Below are 22,536 nucleotides of genomic sequence, written 5' to 3'. Positions count from 1 at the left end.
AGTCCCCTGGATGTTGAGACATAAATCATATAATAAGTGAACACTCCCTGCCAATCTGAAATATTAAGCTTAATTAAAAAGTTCACTTGGGTTTGGATTCCCTTCCATTCTTAAGAAGCTTAAAATGTAATGCTGTCTGTCTGATAACATAAATTGCTCCAGGCTCTACTTTGGAAAAATGTGCATGCAATTCTAGCAACATGGGAAGGTCACGTTACAAACCATTTTTTTTCTTTACTGCATTTAAGGTGGAAAAGGGAATCATGTCAAATTCATAATAAAGTTATCTTTGTAACATTGATTCATGGGGTACTGTTGACCATGTTAGTAAATGTTATATAATTCTTGATTTCTGCATCAGTTACAGAACTTTCCTCTCAGAAGATGCAGGCCCTGGGACTTTAGTGGCCACGATCCATGCAAAGGATCCTGATGGAGATGGAGTATTGTACTTAATTACTGGGGGTAATGAAGAAGGCAATTTTGAATTAGAGAGGCATAGAGGTAGGCCTCTTCCTCTATTCTGTCACATGCATGCTTGACTCACTCTATGCCTTAGTGTATGTGTAGGAAAATTTTGTAACTTTGTACCGTTTGCATATCATGTGAATATAGTTTTATATAGGGGTTTGCACACAATAAAATCGGTATTTTTCAGGTTTGGGTATACCAAACTCCAAAATATTGGTGTATATACTGATAATCCCGAATCCCAATAGCACTGTGATATTGGGACTTGGAAGATAATCAGTATTGCTGAATTTATTCAGGTCCATACTTTCCCTCCCCTCCCCGAGTTGTGCTGCAGCAGCGGCACACCTTAGCGATGGAAGGGAATGCATTTAAAGAGACCGCAGTCTCTTTAAATACCTTCCCTTCCTTTGCTCAGGCATGCTGCCACTTTAAATGCCTTCCCTTCTCTCACTGATGCGTGCCCCCACTGGGGCACAATTCAGGGAGGGAAGGGAAGACATGCACGCAACTTGGCTTTGCAAAAGCAATTAAAGGGAACTTTCCCTTTAAATGACTTTTGCAAAGCCAAGTCGTGCACAAGGAACCTGGAAGCAGTTTGAGTTCACCTGAAAGGTGGGTGAACTCGTGCTGCTTTGGCTGAGCCTGAATAAAAGCCAACTAATATCAGCTTTTATTAAGCTCAGATGGATTGGTAGCTGAATCAGATTAGAAAATCTGATTTGGCTGAATAAATACCTGAAAAATACTGATAAGGTATTTTTTGGTATTTATTCAGCTTGGTATATATTGAGTGCGCATCCCTAGTTTTATAGGCATGTTCTTTGAGCAGTTTATGCACTGAGTTAATGTACTAGGAAGTAATGACCCACGTAGCTTTTTTGTTCCCTTGTAGCCATTCTGAAAGGGAAACCTTTTTGGTCTTGACCTTCCAAAATCACTCTTTCTGGAATCCTAAAAATTCACTTGTATGGTTATCCAGATTGTCGATTCCTGGCTTTAGTCCTAGAGTGCTTAACCAAGAAAATGGTCTCCTCTTCCCTTGGAAGGTTTTTCCTTCCAAGGTACTACTGTGTTAATCATAAGTAAATTAATCACTTACAGCTGTGTAGGCTACAGGAGGTCAGCTTGGATGGAGAAAAGGTCCTGTGTTTTTGGAAAATGGAAAACTTTCAGTAATGAAGTTGCTTCTTCTCCAATTCCAGGCTAACTGGGGCTTCATTATCCCCTGCCCTGATAATAAAGGGCAGCCATGCTTGTCTGGAGAGGGTAGGGTGAAAAAGATCCCCCCTCCTGAGGGGGACAGGAACATAAGAAGAGCCCTGGTGGATCCGACCAGTGGTTCATCTAGTCCAGCATCCTGTTTCATATAATGGCTGACCAATTACTATGGAGGGTCAACAGTAGTGTTGCCTCCTAGGACTTGTATTCAGTTTCTGGCCATGTAGGGCAGATTTACAATTACATATCAGTTTTCCCACACTTTTCAGTGCGTATGTGATTATGGCCTAAGTCTCAAGTAATAAGAATCACACAGTGATATACCACACTTTCTGTTCCCCTTGCAGCTCTTGTCTTCTCATAAAAAAATTGAATGGCATTGCATAATTCCTGGCCTTACACAAAGTACTGAATCAAGCCTTTCCTGCCAATACTCTAGTTATAAGAACATAAGAGAAACCAATGTTGGATTAGGCCAATGGCCCGTCAAGTCCAACACTCTGTCACACAGTCATATCTCCATATGTTCCAACAGAGCAGGTTGGCCTTTTCTTTTTGTGGTTATTAATTTCGGTTTCCCTCCCCTCCTAAATCCAGGGATTCTAAGACTCCGCAGAAACCCTCTGCCTAAATTGAAAGGCCCACAATATGTTTTGAATGTCTCTGCTATAGATGACAATTCCTCTGGGGGACCCAGATCTCTCAGTAGCTTTGCAGAGGTGGTTGTAGGAATCAATGACGCCAACAACAACAAGCCTGTTTTCAGAGAGGTAAGGTGACAGACCACAAGTTTTCTTGCTTGCTGTAAAATTGTTCATGTTTTTGATCAGTTGATAGGGGATAGAGTACTGTGTTCCTTGGCTGGAAATGTGAAGTCATATAGCTTTGGCCAACCTCAAGTGGGTCTTTAGGGAAAGTGGTAACATATGCCCAACTGTATGACTTTGAAGTCTTTACTTATCTCCCCTATTTGCTTTGCATTGTGACTAGTTTGGAGTCCAGCAGTGCCATCCTGAAGAGTTACACCCTTCTAAGCCCCATGACTTCAATGGGCTCAGAAAGATGGAACTCTTCTTGGGGTTGCACTGCATGGATATGATATCAGTTGATCAGTTCTGTGGCTGTTCCCTGTAATTAACGAATTATTTCTCTTGCAGTGTGCTTCCTACAGTGACAGCGCCTGGGTGCTGGAAAATCAGTCTCCAGGCACCTACGTCTTGCAGGTGGAGGCCTTTGATGCAGACCTGGGATTGAATGGGGAGGTGAAGTATGGCCTCATGCATAGAGATGGCATTTCACCAGGTTTCAGCATTGATCCTGTTTCAGGTAGAAGCAGCCATACTTGATTGATCTAGTCCAGCAGTTTGTTTCTTAGAGTAGCCATTTCTTACTGAACCAGAAAGGGTTAATAGTTATACCTCCATCTTGCAGTTGGGAATGGAAGACTGAGGACAAGAGAAAGTGGCTTGCTTAGGCCACTGAGTGAATTTGTGGCTGGGGTAAGATTTGAACTGGGGGCCTCATTCTCCTAGTCTTTCTGCTACACCAGTTAATGGAAGCTCTTCATTCATTTCAAGCCAACTGCTCTTCCTGGTGTTATTGTATCAGATGTCTGTCATACTTTCTATATTTTGTGACAGTTATATTTATCATTAAGAAGAGAAGTCGGCTTGAAACATGCCGGAAGATTGAGAACTTCAGTAAGTTGTCTGCTTCTTAGTCATTAAGACACAGAAGGAAAACAAACTGAGGAGTGAAACGGGAAAGGACCCCTTTTTTGTAACTATGAGGGGGATTTCGCACTAGAGCTGCCTCGCAGCGCAGCCCCGTTTGCCCCGACACAAACATGTTAATTTCACACCCGAGGCTGCGGGGCTGCATTTCACCTGCGGCTTCGCCCGATTTCCTCCGCAGTTTCGTGATCCTTAAAAACCAGGATCACGAAACTGCGGAGGAAATCGGGTGAAGCCGCGAGTCAAAATGCAGCCCCGCAGCCTCGGATGTGAAATTAACCTTTGTGTCGGGGCAAACGGCGGCTGCGCTGCGAGGCAACTCTAGTGCGAAATCGCCCTGAGTTTGTAAGGGAGAAGCTTTTAGTAAACGGAAAAAGTATGAGTAAGTGGGGAGCAGTATGTGTGGCTTGTGAAAAAGATGGTGACAATCAAAGAAGGTTCTTCTGCCTCCCTTCATAAAAGTGTTTTTGTTTAGGGGTTATCACTACAACTCGTAGTTTTGATCGAGAGAAGCAGAAGGAATTTACTCTCTCTGTGACAGCAACTGATCAAGCTCAAGAACCACTGATTGGCGTGTGTCAAATCACCGTTTGCATTGCTGATGTGAATGACAACGATCCAAAGTTTGAGAGCAGCCGCTACCAATGTGAGTAGCCATGGCCTGTTGGTATATTCTGACTCAGAGCCATTTTAGATTTGCTACTTTCCCTGGTGGCTGGTCACCCCTCTCTCTGCCTCTAGATACAAACGCATCAGATGATGCTTAGTGAAGTGGTGTTATCTGATGTTATCAAATAATGATGAATGAAGACAGCCCTCCAGCCTGCTAGAATTGTGTTCATGTGGATCCTGTGAAACCAGACATCCTCTTTCCAGCACTCCAAAGGAACTGTGATGAGATGGGAACCCTGAGAAAAACCTGTGCATGTTGTACTGGTAGTGGTTGGTTGGATACAACCACTAGTGAATAATTTCAGCCAATGAGGCAGCACCATACTTCTTGTCCCATAATACTATGTGTGCTGAGAACAATCTGTGTACTTACCTAGACTTCCTTCGTGAAGACACCCCAGTGGGAACAAGCTTTCTCCGTGTGGCAGCTCACGATGATGACCAAGGGGTAAACGCTGTCATCATGTACTCTATGTTACAGCAGGAGCCTGAGTATTTCCAAATTAACCCCACCTCTGGCTGGATATATGTGAATCACTTACTCTCCCAGGTACATTCAAGCTTTTGGCTGCTGTCGGTCCATTTCATCTACTTTTGCAATCTGTTCTCACAAATTATTGTTCAGGTTTTGAGTGAATGACTATGGCAAACTTCTTTTGCAGACATTCCAGATAAACAGATACATCATAGCCACAGATGGAGGGAACCGGAGTAGCAGTGTAGAGCTGTCTGTCACTGTTACTAATGTACTTAATCAGTTGCCGCAGTGGGAGAAAAGCGTGTACTGGGTAACGATCCCAGAGAACACTGTTCGTGACACCAAAATAGTGGTACGCTTTGATTTTTAATACGTTGTGAATATTCATCTTGGGACTGATTATCCTGAACTATTCTCCACCTTTTCCATGTGTCTTTCCATATGTGTGGAAACATAGATATGATAGCATATGCTGTAGGCATGCTCCTTTTTGCCACCAGACTAAACAAGCGAGCAGTTAACAGAAGGAAGAATGCAGCTAACTGCTTCCCCCCCACACCAATAACTGTAAATTTGACAAGTTGGAATATCTTTTTCTGTTTGCTCTAGCTGAGTGCTTATAGCAGTGTGCTATGAGGGAGGAATTTGTGCATTATGATTTCGATATTCTGGAGCTGGGGGTGGCAACTCTAGTGCGAAATCGCCCTGAGTTTGTAAGGGAGAAGCTTTTAGTAAACGGAAAAAGTATGAGTAAGTGGGGAGCAGTATGTGTGGCTTGTGAAAAAGATGGTGACAATCAAAGAAGGTTCTTCTGCCTCCCTTCATAAAAGTGTTTTTGTTTAGGGGTTATCACTACAACTCGTAGTTTTGATCGAGAGAAGCAGAAGGAATTTACTCTCTCTGTGACAGCAACTGATCAAGCTCAAGAACCACTGATTGGCGTGTGTCAAATCACCGTTTGCATTGCTGATGTGAATGACAACGATCCAAAGTTTGAGAGCAGCCGCTACCAATGTGAGTAGCCATGGCCTGTTGGTATATTCTGACTCAGAGCCATTTTAGATTTGCTACTTTCCCTGGTGGCTGGTCACCCCTCTCTCTGCCTCTAGATACAAACGCATCAGATGATGCTTAGTGAAGTGGTGTTATCTGATGTTATCAAATAATGATGAATGAAGACAGCCCTCCAGCCTGCTAGAATTGTGTTCATGTGGATCCTGTGAAACCAGACATCCTCTTTCCAGCACTCCAAAGGAACTGTGATGAGATGGGAACCCTGAGAAAAACCTGTGCATGTTGTACTGGTAGTGGTTGGTTGGATACAACCACTAGTGAATAATTTCAGCCAATGAGGCAGCACCATACTTCTTGTCCCATAATACTATGTGTGCTGAGAACAATCTGTGTACTTACCTAGACTTCCTTCGTGAAGACACCCCAGTGGGAACAAGCTTTCTCCGTGTGGCAGCTCACGATGATGACCAAGGGGTAAACGCTGTCATCATGTACTCTATGTTACAGCAGGAGCCTGAGTATTTCCAAATTAACCCCACCTCTGGCTGGATATATGTGAATCACTTACTCTCCCAGGTACATTCAAGCTTTTGGCTGCTGTCGGTCCATTTCATCTACTTTTGCAATCTGTTCTCACAAATTATTGTTCAGGTTTTGAGTGAATGACTATGGCAAACTTCTTTTGCAGACATTCCAGATAAACAGATACATCATAGCCACAGATGGAGGGAACCGGAGTAGCAGTGTAGAGCTGTCTGTCACTGTTACTAATGTACTTAATCAGTTGCCGCAGTGGGAGAAAAGCGTGTACTGGGTAACGATCCCAGAGAACACTGTTCGTGACACCAAAATAGTGGTACGCTTTGATTTTTAATACGTTGTGAATATTCATCTTGGGACTGATTATCCTGAACTATTCTCCACCTTTTCCATGTGTCTTTCCATATGTGTGGAAACATAGATATGATAGCATATGCTGTAGGCATGCTCCTTTTTGCCACCAGACTAAACAAGCGAGCAGTTAACAGAAGGAAGAATGCAGCTAACTGCTTCCCCCCCACACCAATAACTGTAAATTTGACAAGTTGGAATATCTTTTTCTGTTTGCTCTAGCTGAGTGCTTATAGCAGTGTGCTATGAGGGAGGAATTTGTGCATTATGATTTCGATATTCTGGAGCTGGGGGTCAAAAGTGGTAAAATGTGCTCCCCCCCCCATTGCTTCCTATGTGGCTGCCAGGCTGCTGCCTCCTTGCAGCCCCCTCTCTCTGGTCAGCTGCAGAGCTCAGTGTTCTGAGGTTAAAAAAAACAGTTACAGGAGACTGCAGTGAGCTAATGACAGCTGAGGAAACCAGGAATGGCCAACCATTTGTAAGGTGCAGCAATGCTGCTGGCCCAGCCTCCCCAATGGCTTCAGAGATGCTCCCCCCACCTCCTACATGGGACAGGCAGCTGTCTGTCAGGTGCAGCAGCAGGTGCATGGTGCTTAAAGCCTTCAGGGAGCCTGCCCCAGCAGTAACGCCTTAGTGGTATTGCCAGCCCAGCCTCCACAATGGCTTGCATTACCCTCCCCCTCCTACACTGGACAGGCAGCTGCCTGTCTGGCGTAGGAGAGGGGGTGGGATGCTTACAGCCATCAGGGAGGATTGCCCAGCAGGATTGCCTTACCGCTGCTGCTGGCCCAGCCTCCCCAATGCCTTTAAACACACCCCAACACCAGACAGGCAGGTGTCTGTCAGGTGTAGGAGCAGAGCCAGTGTACTTTAATCCATCAGGGAGACCACCCAAGTAGAAACACCTTAGCAATGCTGCTTGGCCAGCCTCCCCAATTGCTTTAGACACACTCCCATCCACCCCTCCTCCACCTGACAGGAGGTGGTCTGTCAGGAGCAGGGGCAGAGCATTGAAAGTCATCAGGGAGGTTGCTCAAGCAGCATTGCCTTAGCAATCCTGCTGGCCCAGCCTCCCCAATGCCTTCCGACATGCTACACCTCCTACACCTGTCAAGGGTTGGAAGGGGCACAGAGTCCTTAAAGCCATTGGGGTGGCTTGCTCAGCAAGATTGCCATACCACTGCTGCTGGCCCAGCCTCCCCAATGCCTTTAAACACACTACCCCCCAACACCAGACAGGTGGGTGTCTGTCAGGTGTAGGAGCAGGGCTAGGGAACTTTAATCCATCAGGGAGGCTGTGTTCATACATACCACTCATACCATCAGAAAACCCCTTGGAGTTCAAGAGGCTGCAGTTCCCTCCCAAGGTCTGCTTTGCTATGACCATTAACAAGTCCCAAGACCAGACACTGAAGTTGGCAGGAATTGACTTAACAGATGACTGCTTCTCAAATGGAAAGTTCTATTTGTCCTGCTCCAGAGTGAGCTCACCAAGCAGCCTGGTGATCCTAGCACCTGAGGGCAGAAGCACCAATGAGGTCTACAGAGAGGTCCTTCAGTAGAGAAAAAAAACCAGTATGTATGTCTCACTTCATTTTTTACACTGCAATATTCTCCATTAGAACAACAGTATTATAACTGGATTTACAGAACTTAAATACTGTAGCAAACCACGGGTATCAGGCTAGTAAAACAATAAAACATTAATATGCAAAGCACATAGATGTAGTAGTTGTTGTTGTTCAGTTGCACAGTCGAGTCCGACTCTTCGCAACCCCATGAACCACATCACACCAGGCCCTTCCTGTCTTCCGCCGTCCTCCAGGGTTTGTTCAATTTCAACACTGTCTAACCATCTCATCCTTTGCTGTCCCCTTCTTCTTTTGCCTTCAGTCATTCTGAGCATCAGGGTCTTCTCCAGTGAGTGCTCCTTTCTCATTTGTTGGCCAAAGTATTTGAGCTTCAGTATTTGGCCTTCCTTTAGGATTGACTGACTTTATCTCCTTGCAGTCCAAGGGACTCAAGAGTTTTCTCCAGCACCATAATTCAAAAGCATCTATTCTTCAGTGCTTGGCCTTCCTTATGGTCCAAGTCTCGCAGCCATACATTACTACTGGGAATACCATCTCTTTCACTATATGGACTTTTGTTGGTGGGGTGATGTCTCTACTTTTTATTATGCTGTCCAGGTTTGACATAACTTTCCTCCCAAGGAGCAGGCGTCTTTTAATTTCATGGCTGCAGCCACCATCTGCAGTGATCTTGGATCCCAGGAACGTGAATTCTGTCACTGTTTAAACCAGTTTAAAAAGAGTTGATGTTACTTCCTGGAGGCTGGTTGATAATGGTGTGCCTTCAGCTTGTTTTCAGAAATCCAATGAAGAACTTGCCCAATGGCCTTCATGGGGAGATCATTTTATAGACCATGTGCAGTCCTGTTCCTGGGCAGCTTTCATGCGGGGGAGAGAGACTGAGTGCATAACTTAAATACGCCTCTGTATAATCATTGCCTTTTTGTTTCCAGACTGTCAAAGCTACATCCCCTTTTGGTGACCCAAGGATTACATATAATCTTGAGGAGGGTCAGGTTCCAGAGACCAACATGCCTGTTCGCTTCTACCTCAAACCAAACAGAGCAGATGGGTCTGCTTCACTTCTGGTTGCTGACCCACTGGACTTTGAGACCACCAAGTTTTTCACACTAAGAATTAAGGCTCAGAATATAGCTATGATTCCCCTAGCATCTTTCATCACTGTTTGTATTAATATAACAGGTTAGTTACCTTCACATAAAACAGTTTGTTACCGGCTATATGTATGTATGTATTGGGGAATTACAGAAATATATAATATACAAAACTGGATTACATGTGACACAACTTTAAACTTTAAGGACTAGGTGATCACTAAATCTACCCAAATGTATCTAGCAATATAGTTTTAAGATGTTAATTTTGTTTTTAATGAAGGAGCCTAGAGTATACTTTTATATGGATTCATTTTCCATACATAATTGCAGCATACACAAAATCTTGATACAAATATAAAGTTTTATATACTGGTAGTAAGAACTCCTGCTAATCCCTCAGAACTATGGCCTATGTTTCAGCATCTCTTTATGTCTGACAAACTGAGCTTTGACTCACAAAAGTCTATCCCCTGGGAATTTTGCTGTTCTTTAAGGTGCTACAAGCCACTGGCCTTGCCATAAACCAATAGGTGCCCCTATGCATGGAGGGTGGCATAGTGGAAAGCAGTTAGCTACAAAAAAAAAGTATCGTTATGCAATGGATAGTACGCATTAGTGGTCATGAAACAGGGCTCACAAATGTTAACAGCATGGGGGAATAATATTCCACACATGTGGAAATAATATAGTACTAGTAAAACATTCTCCTGCCATCCTAGCAGTTTGAAAGCGGCATAGTGGAAAGCAGTTAGCTACCAAAAAAAGTCTTGTTATGCAATGGATAGTACGCATTAGTGGTGAAACAGGGCTCACAAATATTAACAGCATAGGGGAATAATATTCCACACATGTGGAAATAATATTGTACTAGTAAAACATTCTCCTGCCAACCTAGCAGTTCAAAAGCAAGAAATTGCAAGTAGATAAATAGGTACCACTTCAGTGGGAAGGTAACAGCGTTCCGTACGCCTTGGTGTTTAGTCATGCCGGCCACATGACCACGGAAATGTCTTCGGACAGCGCTGGCTCTTCGGCTTTGAAACGGAGATGAGCACCGCAACCCTAGAGTCGGATTTGACTGGCTTTCGAGCAAGGGAACCTTTACCTTTACCTTTTTAGTAAAACATTGCTGCCCTGACCTGGATAGCCCAGGCTAATCCGATCTCATCAGATCTCAGAAGCTAATCAGGGTCAGCCCTGGTCAGTATTTGAAAGGGAGACTACCAAGGAATACCAGGGTTGTGATGCGGAGACAGACAATGACAAACCACCTCCAAACATCTCTTGCCTCAAAAACCCCACTAGGTTGCTGTAAGTCAGCTATGACTTGGCGGCAAAAAACTCCCCAACAACACACAAACATTGCTGTATTAAATTAAAATAATGGTATTTGAAACGGTGACCATACCTGGATGGCCCAGGCTAGCCTGATCTCCAGGTCTTGGAAGCTAAGTAGGGTCAGTCCGGGTTAGTCCTTGGACAGGATACCACCAAGGAAGTCCAGGGTTGCTTCGCAGAGGCAGGCAATGGTAAACCGCCTCTGCTCATCTCTTGTCTTGAAAACCCTGTGGGGTCATCGTAAGTTGGGGGCAACTTCAGGGTAAAATAATAATAGCAATAATGAAATAAAATGTGAAGACTAATCAAGATGCCCTTTCGTTCTGCAGATGTAAATGATAACGTCCCATTCTTCACATCTACTACCTACGAAGCTTCTGTACCTGAAGGAGCAGCTATTGGCAGCTCTGTTGTGCAGGTTGTAGCTACCGATCTGGACTCTGGACTCCATGGAGAGGTTTGTCCCTTAAAAAAAAACACTTCACTTGTAAGTAAGCACAACATATAAAGCTGTTGGCACTTGCTGCTGTTCCAGTTTTGTCTCAGATGCTGCATGTATAGCTATGAGCCCCGACGGCCAGTCTTTCTTCCTCTTTGTCCCCATCTGTAAAAAGAGGGCACTAGTGCTGACCAGGGCCGGCCTATCATAGACAATTTTTAGGCAGTGGCCTAGAGTGACCCCTTTAGAGGAGGCGCCCCCCGGCCTGGTTCCCCGCCCCTCCCTTGTCTGTGCTCAGCCTGCCACTGCCGCCCCCAGGCTCTACCTGCGCCTCTGGATTTTTGCCTTTGGATGATGGGGAGGGAGGGCAATGATGGGGGACCAAAAAGAGAACGTCCCACAGCCGCCAGGGTCAGAAAGGGAAGAAAAAACAGCCGCCTGAACTTCGAACCCACTGGTAAGTCTTGCAGGGAACCATCTTCCCTTCCTTTTTCCTCCCACCCCTCCTATCCCGTAAAATCGTCTTGTGGGTAAAGTCCACCGGTTGTGGTGCCCCGTTTGTGCTACGTGACCTCACTGGAGCCATTGGGCCCAGCCACCGCCCCCCCTATAGAGTGGTGGCCCAGAGCAGGGGTCTTGTCCTCTGCTTGCTCCCAGGCTGCCTTGGCGGGAGAAGAGCAGCGCTGTGAGAGTGACAAGCGTGTTTACAGCAGTAGCAGAGGCAGCAGAGGCATCTGGAAGCAGCCCCTTGAATACTGATTGCCAGCTGTAGCTGCGGTGGGCCTCTGCTTGGCGGCCTCTCTCTCAGTCATTTCCCAAGGCTTCCAGGTGCCCCCAGGCTCCGGATGTCCCTGCCCACGGACCTGCTGGTCTACTGCCTCCTCTTGATGGTCCTCAAGATCGTTTTCTGACCTGACTGGGGAGACGTGAACCCGGGGAGAGTCAGGAGGAGCCCGCAGGAGCTGGCCGCCTCAGGGCGCGATGGCCGTGGCAGCCTGAGTGCCTTCCTTCGGCCCTGGGGAGGGAGGGAGAGAGGAGATGGACAGCGGGAAAGGAGGGCTTGGGGGGGAGAGGCGCTGGGTTTTGGAGCTGACTGGTTTGGCTGCTGAGGATTGATTGGGGGGGAGAGAGAGAGAAAGAGGGAGAGGTTGTTGTAGCCCCTCCCCGGTCCGATTCCCGGGAAACTGTCCCCCCTCCTTTGCAGGGCGTGGTGCTCCCAGGGAGGCACAGCAACATCGGTGGGCGCACGGTAGCCTCGCCTAGTGTGCAAAAAAACCTGGAGCCGGCCCTGGTGCTGACCTGTCTTTACTCTGTTGTGAACGTGGATGACATAAGGATTGTAAACCATAAGGATTCCTTACTTGGAATATTCTCCAACCGCAGGTGCACTACGTAATACTGAAGGACCCTAGTGAAGATTACCAGTACTTCACCATTGACCCCAAGGTGGGAGTCATTTCCACCCAGGCATCTTTTGATAGAGAGAAGAGAGGCTCATATTTGATTGAAGTCCAGTCTTGTGATTCTTCTGACTCAGCCAGGCCTGGTATCTATGGGCAGCCGAACACAGGTAAGCTCAAGGGGTTTAAAAACCATAGGATGGAGATGAAAAGCAGATAAATGTTTGACCAGCTATGCACAGATGAATCAAAGGGAAGAATCTACTGGATCAGTGCTCAGTATATAAAGTAAAGCATTGGCCTGAATCTTCAGAGCAGATGTTTGCACATATTTCAAAGAGCTGACATTAATGACAAATTCCCAGGGGGGAGGGGTTACATTTCTGTTTACTTTGCCAGTCTTGGCAAAGTCTCTTAATGTTGGAAAGCAAGGCCATACTGGGTGAGCGCCTTCAGTTCCTCAGTCCCATTGGTAAGAAGAGCATCCTTGTATGAAAAAGGGCTCAAAACTATATCGTGAGGTTGTCATATCCAGAAGCCACTGAATTAAATAATTTATGGTTCCTTCTTTCAGATACAGCATATGTGCGGATTGTTATTAGTGACATAAATGACAACGCTCCTGCTTTCCCACATTCAGTGTATGAGATTAATATAGACGAAGACAAGGATGTTGGGCATGTTGTTTTGACAGCCACAGCAAATGATAAAGATGAAGGTATGAACATGCAATTCTTTGTACGTTGTACAATCTTGGCAGAAGCACCTCTTATAAGCTAATAAAGTCCTTCAGTTTTATGACTGAAAAAAGACTTTGAGGTATAATGCAGTTGACCTAGAAGTCATTTTTGTGAAGTATTTCATATACATTAGTGTCTTGTTCTGTTTTCCCTTTGTGAAGCACTTATTTTTATTCATTTGTATTTATTAAAAAACATTTTAACCTCACTTTTTCAATGTTGGTTTTTGAAGGCAGCTTGGTCTAGTGTTTTTAAAGGCTTTATTAAAATGAGATTATGTTAGTCTATTTTGCAATAAACCAGCAAGAAAGAAAGAAAGAAAGAAAGAAAGAAAGAAAGAAAGAAAGAAAGAAAGAAAGAAAGAAAGAAAGAAAGAAAGAAAGAAAGAAAGAAAGAAAGAAAGAAGAATGTAAATCTCTTCCAGTGCAGCTTTCGTCCTGGCCATAGCACGGAGACAGTACTGGTCGCCCTCACGGACGATCTCCAAAGACATCTGGATCGAGGTGGGATGGCAGTGCTGTTGTTGTTAGACCTGTTGGCGGTGTTCGACACAGTCGACCATCAGTTACTTGTCCACTGCCTCGCCAACGCTGGAGTCCAGGGGCTTGCCTTACAATGGCTTGCCTCCTTCCTCCTGGGCCAAGGACAAAGAGTGGCACTGAGGGAAGAATTATCCCAAAGGCGCCCGCTGACTTGTGGAGTACCTCAAGGGGCGGTTCTATCCCCGATGTTATTTAACATCTATATGTGCCCCCTTTCCCAGATACGGACTGGGTTGTCACCAGTATGCTGATGACACCCAGCTGTATCTGCTGTTGGGTGGCCAGTCAGACTCTGGGCCAAAAGATCTGGACCTGGTGTTACAAGCTGTGGCTGGATGGCTTAGATTGAGTCAGTTGAAACTGAATCCGACAAAGATAGAGGTTCTGTGCCTAAGTCACAGTGGCCCAGGGTTAGGGATCTCACTCCCGACCTTCGATTGGGTGCCTTTGGTGCCAGCGCCGGAGGTTAGGAATTTGGGAGTGCTCTTGGATGCCTCCTTAATGATGGAGGCCCAGGTAGCAGCCACTGCCAAGTCAGCCTTTTACCATCTTTCGCTGATTAGGTAGCTGGTTCTCTTCCTTGAACATAGTGACTTGGTAACAGTAATACACGCAATGGTCACCTCGAGATTAGACTACTGTAATGCTCTCTACATGGGGCTGCCCTTGTCCCAGATTTGGAAGCTGCAACTGGTGCAGAATGCGGCGGCCAGACTGTTGTTGAGTCTCTCTCCTTGAGAACACATCTAGCCTGTGCTGAAAGCATTGCACTGGCTACCTATAGCATATGAAATTCACTTCAAGGTGCTGGTGCTTACCTATAAAGCCCTTTATGGTCAGGGTTCAGCATACCTGGGGGACCGCCTTTCCCCACATGTTCCCCAGAGAGCTTTGTGTTCAGGTAAACAAAACCTCCTAGTGCTCCCTGGCCCTAAAGAGGCCAGACTGACCACCACCAGGGCTAGAGCCTTTTCTGTGGCAGTGTCACGCTGGTGGAACAAGCTCCCTGAGGACACCAGGGCCCTATGGAACTTACTTCAATTCCATAGGGCCTGCAAGACGGAGCTCTTCCACCAAGCATTTGACCACATTCAACATCCTGATATAACTTGGAGCCTCCCTAGGATTGTCTTCAGCTAACAGAGGACGGCGGGAGACCGAAAGGCCTGGCGTGATCTGGTCTATGGGGTCGCGAAGAGTCGGACTCGACTGTGCGACTGAACAACAACAACAAAACTGACTCCTGTTACGAAAACATTGAATTATGATTGCTGTCGCATAGGAATGTATGTATGTATGTTTTTAAACTGTTTTTAAAAATTTTATGTAAGCCACCCTGATCTTCCACCAAGCATTTGACCACATTCAACATCCTGATATAACTTGGAGCCTCCCTAGGATTGTCTTCATCAGCTAACAGAGGACGGCAGAAGACCGGAAGGCCTGGCGTGAAAATAATAAAAAAAAAATTAAATCCTTTCTCACACAGTGGCCAACCAGTTCCTCTGGATGGCCAACAACAGGGCATAGAGGCTGAGACCTTCTCCTCCTGACTCTGGGATTCAGAGGGTTGGCTGGCTGTGAACATGGAGGTTCCCCTCAGTTACCATGGCTAGTACCAGACCTATCCTCCATGAATTTATCTAATCCCCTTTTAAAGCTGTTTATTCCTGTGGCCATCACTACATCCTCTGGCAGCAAATTCCACATTTGAATCACTCTCTCTGTTTGAAGAAGTGTTTCCTTTTGTCTGTTCTGAATCTACTGCTCATTGGCTTCACTGGATGCCCTTGAGTTCTAGTATTTTGGGAGAGGGAGAAGAAGTTCTCTTTGTCAACTCTCTCCACCCCATGCATGATTTTGTCAACCTCCATCATGTCCCCCCTTTGTTGTCTCTTTTCTAAACTGAAAAGTCCCGGACTCTTCAGCCTTTCCTTATAGGGGAGGTGCTCTAAGCCCCTAATCATCTTGGTTGCCCTCTTCTGTACTTCTTCCACCTCTGTGATGTCCTTTTTGAGATACAGTGACCAGAACTGAGCACAGTATTCCAAATGAGGCTGCACCATAGATCTATAGAGGGGGCATTATAAGATTGGCTATTTTATTTTCAACCCCTTCCCTAATAATCCTTAACATAGAGTTTGCCTTTTTCACCACTGCAGCACACTGGGTTGATACTTTCATTGAGCTATCCACTACGACCAGTGTTCCCTCTAAGCTGAGTTAGTGTGGGCTAGCTCACAGTTTTCTAGCCCCCGGCTCACACATTTCTGTCTTAGCTCAGGAAGGAGGGCTCCAGAGGAAACCAATTGATGCAGCAGCCCAATCGCTGGCTCACAACTTTAATGCCAGTAGCTCACAAAGTAGAATTTGTGCTCACAAGACTCCACAGCTTAGAGGGAGCATTGACTACGACCCCAAAATCTTTCCCCTCTCAGTCTCAGCAAGGTCAGACCCCATCAGCCTAGACTTGAGGTTGGGATTTTTTGTCCCAATCTGCATCACCTGACACTTACCAACATTGAACTTCATTTGCCACACTGTCACTCACCCACCCACCCAGTTTGTGGAGATCCTTTTGGAGCTCTTCACATCAGACTTAGTTTTCATCATTCTGAATAATTCTGTGTCATCTGTAAACTTGGCCAGTATACTACTCACACCTAGTTCCAGATCAATGCTTATTAATGCTTAACAAGGTAAGATGGTAGAAACCTGGTATATTTCCTCTTCAGGATCAAATGCCAAGCTAAGATACCAGATTACTTCTGGGAATGTGCAAGGAGATTTTGATGTGGAACCAGAATCTGGAGCCATCTTGATTGCTCAGGGCCTGGACTATGAAGAAGAGCAGCGTTATGAGCTTCAGTTGGTGGCCTCTGATGGAAAATGGGAGAACCACACTCTGGTTATCATCAGTGTAATTAATAAGAATGATGAAGCCCCAGTCTTTGCTCAGAATGAATATCACAGCAGTATCTTAGAGGAGCTTACTGATCTCCCTGTAACTGTTTTACAGGTAAGATATTTGCATTTATCCCATCATCCTTAAATGGAGGAATGGTTCTGATGTAACAAGAAACTGTGGTTTTCTACTATGAGTGGATTCTTCAGCTCAAGTACTTCTTCTTTCCCTTGTGCATGCCTAGCTAATTAGTTATATTTGTTTTTCTATCAACCCATAGTTTGCCATTACTTCACATCCAGCAAACTATGGCTTATGTGTTTCCTACAAACCAAATGGTGATCAGACCATTATTGGAAACTGGGGTTTGCAGGGAGAGCACAACTAGTTCAGGTGTAACAGAAAACTATTGCTGCAAAAGGGTAGATAATTAACTGGCTGCTTTCTTGGAGGATGGAGTGCCCAAATGAGGACACTCAAGCATTCTTTACATAGCAAACGAAGGATTGATTTTATGTCTGAAACCTGCCAAATTCAGAGTATTGTCCATCAGTTTCCCATGTCATTTCTTTTCCAGAAAACTTATTGCTATTCAATAACACTGGCGCAAAGTTACCCAGAGAGCAAGAATTTTTTCTTATGGCCAAACATTTTCAATTACTCCCCTATTTGGGGCGGTGGTCCACTATACTCAAACTTTGTTCTTCAGCTTGAAGAACAGTTCTGAAAGATGAAACACATTTGTTAACATCTAAGGTACAATCTGCATTTGTAAAAAAATATCCAAAGGAAAATCATTTTGTTCTGTGTCTGGATATGTGTCCCATTACCCCCAATACTGGACTTTGGATTTGCTTCCATTTTTTGTAAGGTTTTTAAAAATGATTCCAGGTGTTTGTATGGGGGGGGAGAGAGTTTACTTGTTCTTGTGCTTTGGACTTGCTGTCTGTAAAATGACAATTCATACTGATTTGACAGAAATTTACAGAAAACTCAGTATTTAGAAAGTGTGTAAAAAGAGGAGCAGGGAAGAGAAGGACTGTTGGACAGTCAACAACAAGGAATGCATGGCCCTTAATAGTTCCTGCATTGTAGATCTGCTTTGGATCTTGACTTTACTTTCTGAAAGAGGCTTGATGTTTTATTGCTCCTGCATGCTCTCCACTGTAGAGTAGAAAGTCCACCCTGCGCACTTTATCCTGAAAAGCTCTCCTTACAGTTTTTGTGCTTGTTTTCAGGTTTCTGCTGTTGACCCTGATCAGGAAGCTGATCAGAGAGCTCTCCGCTATTCGCTGCATGGACAAGGTGCCCAGGGTGAGTTCAGTATTGATGAGTCCACGGGGGAAATCACTGCAGATGAGAAGCTAGACCGAGAAAAGCGATCTGTGTGGCGCTTCCTAGTCCTTGCTACAGATGAAGATGGTGACGGTCTAACCGGCTTTGCAGATGTCATCATAGAAGTGACAGATGTGAATGACAACTCCCCTCTTTTCCTTTGCATCTCGGAGGGCTGCTTTATGGGGCAGATCCCTGAAGATTCCCCAGCTGACTCCACTGTAATGGAGATGTCAGCAATCGATCTCGATGATCCCAGAACTGGGAAGAATGCAGTGATAACCTACAGCATTATTCGGAACGTCCAGAATGAGATTAACCTTGATTTGTTCTCAATCAGTCCAGGTACTGGCACCATTTCCACTGTGTTAGGATCCTTAGACAGGGAGAAAGAAGGCAAATACCTGGTGGTGGTTGAAGCCAAAGATGGAGGGGGTCTTACTGGAACAGGGACTGCCACTATTTTGGTGACGGACATAAATGACCATGCTCCAGCCTTTACGCAAAAGATTTATACGGCCTTTGTCTTCGAAGATGCAAGCCTTAACGCTGAAGTTATTGAGCTGCCAGCTGTCGATGGTGATGAAGGAGAAAACAGCATGCTGACGTTCAGTATTGTGGGTGGAGATGATGACCACAAATTCCTTATTGAGTCTGACAAAGCAGACAAGCGTGGTATTATTCGACTGAGGAAACGGGTTGACTTTGAGAAGCCTCACGAACGGGTGTTTAACTTGACAGTGAAAGTTGAGGACCTGGATTTCTTCAGCATTGCATACTGTGTCATCTATGTGGAGGACTCCAATGACCACCCCCCTATGTTTTATCCACAGTTTTATGAAGTGACAGGTCTGGCTGAAGATGTTCCCATTGGTACTAAAGTTGTTCAGGTTATTGCTGTTGATCTAGATTCTGGGCTGAATGGAAGGTTCTCTTATCGCCTGTTAATCAAGTCAGACCCAAAAGGTCAGTTTACTGTGGCTAATGATGGCTGGGTGTTAGTGGCGGGATTGCTAGATTACGAGGCAGTGGCACAGTACCAACTTGTGATCATTGCCACAGATATGGGACAGCCTGCCATGAGTGGCAGTGCCACAGTTCTTGTGACTCTTCAGGACGTAAATGATAATGGACCAGAGTTCGATGCTCCATACAGCCCAATAGTTTGGGAGAACACTCCATCTCCTCAGGTTGTCCAGATGAACGAAACTTCGACGTTGTTGTATGCTAAAGACCGAGACAGCTCGTCTAATGGGGCTCCTTTCTCCTTTCACTTGCTGAGTGACTTCGGCAGTGTGACTTACTTTAACTTGCAGGACTTCAACAATGGTAGCGCAATGCTAACTGCACTGCGTACCTTTGACAGAGAAGTGCACAAGGTGTTTTACCTGCCGATTCTGATCGTCGACAGTGGCAATCCACCCATGAGCTCAACCAACACACTGACAGTTAATATTGGAGACCGAAATGACCATCCGCATGCTGCTGGCTCCATGGAATGCCTCGTTTTCAGTTTCAGTGGTAAGATGACGGTGATGAAGCTTCCTTGTTTGGAGTGATAGGGCTAACTTGTGTTACTGAGGCTGCCGTACAACCATGAACAGAGTTTCATGGTGGAGAATTTAAACTGTTGCAGGATTTAGCACATTTTTATTCTCCTAAAAAACAAGTTTTTAAACCTTGTTTCTGGAGGTAAGTTTGAATACGTATAGGCACTGCCTGTCCAAATCTGTCTGTCACGCCGGGTGTCGTCCCCTGTTGCGGGAGGAGCTTCTGCCGTGACTGCGACAGTCCCTCAGGAGAAGCCAGAGCCTCAGACTTGAAGTGGGGAGGGAGTAGCGTCACTCCCTTTCCACCACTCCTCGGGGTTGACAGCCGTCTCCGATCCTCGTTCTCTCTCTTTACCTAAGCCCGTCAACTCCGACATCCTCCCCGGCTCTATTGGCTTCTCCCTTTTTATATCTCTCCACCCGGGGCAAGCCTTCCCCTTTTCTTCCCTGGCCCCCAATAGGGTGGTTTCCCCATCACTTCCCCCCCTATTGGAGGGAAGTCTTTCTGTCCCACCCCCCTGACTGGTCTGCCTGGGCGTCCCCGAGGGCGGGGCTGTTTCTGGGGAATCTCGGGGCTCCGCGTGCACCCGAACGAGCGCATCGGCTCCTGTCTGCTCGGGTATGCCCCGTCTCCCCCAGCCCTCCTTTACACGTGCCCGCCCCCCTGTTCTCTGGGCTTCCCGGGAGAGCCCTCCTTCGCCTGAGCCTTTCCCCGGCGTGACGTCCGTCTCTACCCCTTTGGAACTGCTCTCTGAGGGGTCTTCGCCCTCTGGGGCTCGTAGAGGCTTTGGCGTGGGACACTGTCATATTGATCTAGTGTTTCCTGCGCATAAGGTGTAAGCATACTCATACGCACATGAGACAAATCACTTGTTTTATACCCTCCAAAAAGTTGCTTCCGGAGGATCAGAGAATTCTCCAGAGTAATGTGCAATGAAGGGGGTTGCAGCGGGGTAGGATGTCGGTAACCCTATCTTAGAGGTTTATACATTTTATAAATTAGAGGTTTATACATTTATAAAACTATGCATGGGATGGAGAGAGTTGACAAAGAGAAATTTCTCTCTCTCCCCCAAAACATTAGAACTCAAGGGCATCCAGTGAAGTTGATGGGCAGTAGATTCGGAATGGACAAAAAAAATTACTTCTTTATGCAGAGAGGGATTCAAATGTGGAATTTGCTGCCAGAGGATGTAGTAATGGCCTGCTGGGCTTTTTCTACAAAAAGAGCCCTGGGGGATTAGATAGATTCAAGGAGGATAGGTCAATCAGTGGCTACTAGCCATGGTGATGACTGAGGGAAACTCCCACATTCAGAGGCATTAATCCTCTGAATCCCAGAGCCAGGAGGCAACATCAAGGGAAAGTCTCGGCCTCTATGCCCTTCTATTGGCACTCTAGAGGAACTGGTTGGCCACTGTGTGAGACAGGATGCTGGACAAGAAGGACCACTGGCCTGCTCCAGCAGGGATCTTCTTATGTTCTTATCTTCTTCCATAGTTTCCATTTGCACTCAAGAGTTTTTGGATCTAAACCTCAGAAGTTGTAACAGAGTTGAATTTATAAAATTATAAACGAGTAGATGGTATTCATGCTTTCTGTTTTCCAGCTCCATGTTTACAATCTGGTACAACCCCACCCCCCACCCCTGTTTTCCTGCTTCCCCCATGAGGTGGTGCCACAATCTGAAGTTTTTAATTGCCATCTGGAAATGTTTTTGTGTATCATTCATTGTTTTATTAATTTATGAATGTGTTTTGCTCTTGTTCACCACCCTGAGTCTTGTTTGCACACGAGAGGGTGGTCTAAAAGTTTAATTTATGCATAAAAATAAATTATAAATCCCACAGCCCTCTACATGACTTTGTCTTGCAGTCCCCTGCTCTCTTCTGCTTCCTTTGCTGAGGAGAACTGTGCTCCTTAAAGCAAATTCCAACTAATGTGTGGACATTTTGCATAGTTTTTCATAATGCACTCAGATGCCTTAATGTCACTCCTGTTGGTACATATGGCAAGATGAATGTTCATGGTTCAGACGTTTGTCACACAGCTAGAGAAGTGGGTCTCAGGGTACAGGTGTTAACTGGCTTCCTGTAATATCTTATGTTCTGTCAGTGGCAAGATGTGTTTATGGAATAGCTGAAGAAACAAATATCACCCAATAACAAAAGGGTGACATGTTTTAAGTTCTTATGTTTTCCTGTTTTTTCAGGTATGCTACCCACAACAATACTAGGTAAGATTTATGCACCAGATAAAGATGATTGGGATCACAAGACATACCACTTTGAAGGAAAAGAACCCAGGTAAATGTTATTTTTCAAAATGGATGACGAAGGTGAGCATCAGAAATAGGGAACTGTTCTTAGACTAATGCGGTATAGGACACATCATCCCGGCATGTATTCATCCACACAATTCTGAACAGTGCTATTTCTGAGGCCAGCCATTCCCTGGAGAAATAATTCAGGGAGCTTTGTGAACTACAGAAAGAAGGGGAAAGCGAGAAAATCCTGCTTTTCAAAATCTGTGGATAGCGGGATACACATCTCTATATGTTGCTGCTTTTTTCTTCCCTCACATCTGCCCTCCATGAGAAACCTTAATGGTCATTCTTACAAGAAAGTTTATGTTTTGATTCTTAGGAGCTGCTTTCTAGTCCAGCAGGAAGCTAAATGTTTGGATCACAAATAGGGATGTGCATCCGGTTCATCTGAACCGACTACACCCCCGAAAATGGCCCATTCGGGCCTCTTCTGAATTGGCTTGCTGCCGAATTGCCGCTGAATTTCGGCAGCAATTCGGCCCCATTATATCCTATGGGCCATTGATGTCAATGGCGAAACATAGGGTATATTATGGGGACTGGAGGGGAGGGGGTTTGAGGGAGAGGCTCACAACCCGCAGGGTAGTTGCTGGAGCCTCTCCTCAAGATACCCACCAAGTTTCAAGAACATTGGACCAGGGGGTCCAATTCTACAGGCCCCCAAACAGGTTGCCCCCCATCCCCTCCATTGTTCTCTATGGTGAGAAAAAGTAACTTTCCCCCCCAGTATAGAAATGGAGGGGAGGGGGGCAACCAGTTTGGGGGCACTTAGAATTGGACCCCCTGGTTCAA

General features: G+C 45.6%; 1 protein-coding gene across 1 annotated transcript in view; it reads left to right on the top strand.

Annotated features, from left to right (window-relative positions):
* LOC107109247 (neural-cadherin-like) overlaps positions 1–22,536 on the top strand; it is a 63,969-nt gene that overhangs the window by 21,434 nt on the left and 19,999 nt on the right. The window contains exons 7-19 of the mRNA XM_015409821.1: positions 362–504; positions 2,290–2,462; positions 2,850–3,018; positions 3,901–4,071; positions 4,475–4,647; positions 4,760–4,927; positions 9,005–9,254; positions 10,837–10,964; positions 12,330–12,516; positions 12,921–13,064; positions 16,364–16,647; positions 17,772–19,389; positions 21,631–21,724. Of these exons, the coding sequence (XP_015265307.1) occupies positions 362–504; positions 2,290–2,462; positions 2,850–3,018; positions 3,901–4,071; positions 4,475–4,647; positions 4,760–4,927; positions 9,005–9,254; positions 10,837–10,964; positions 12,330–12,516; positions 12,921–13,064; positions 16,364–16,647; positions 17,772–19,389; positions 21,631–21,724 (3,702 nt within the window). The remainder of the gene's footprint in view (positions 1–361; positions 505–2,289; positions 2,463–2,849; positions 3,019–3,900; positions 4,072–4,474; positions 4,648–4,759; positions 4,928–9,004; positions 9,255–10,836; positions 10,965–12,329; positions 12,517–12,920; positions 13,065–16,363; positions 16,648–17,771; positions 19,390–21,630; positions 21,725–22,536) is intronic.

Source organism: Gekko japonicus, unplaced genomic scaffold (assembly GCF_001447785.1).
Source record: "Gekko japonicus isolate JY-2015 unplaced genomic scaffold, Gekko_japonicus_V1.1 scaffold47, whole genome shotgun sequence".
NCBI lineage: Eukaryota > Metazoa > Chordata > Lepidosauria > Squamata > Gekkonidae > Gekko > Gekko japonicus.
Note: the sequence above shows the minus strand (reverse complement) of the source record. Positions and strands in the feature narration are given on the sequence as shown.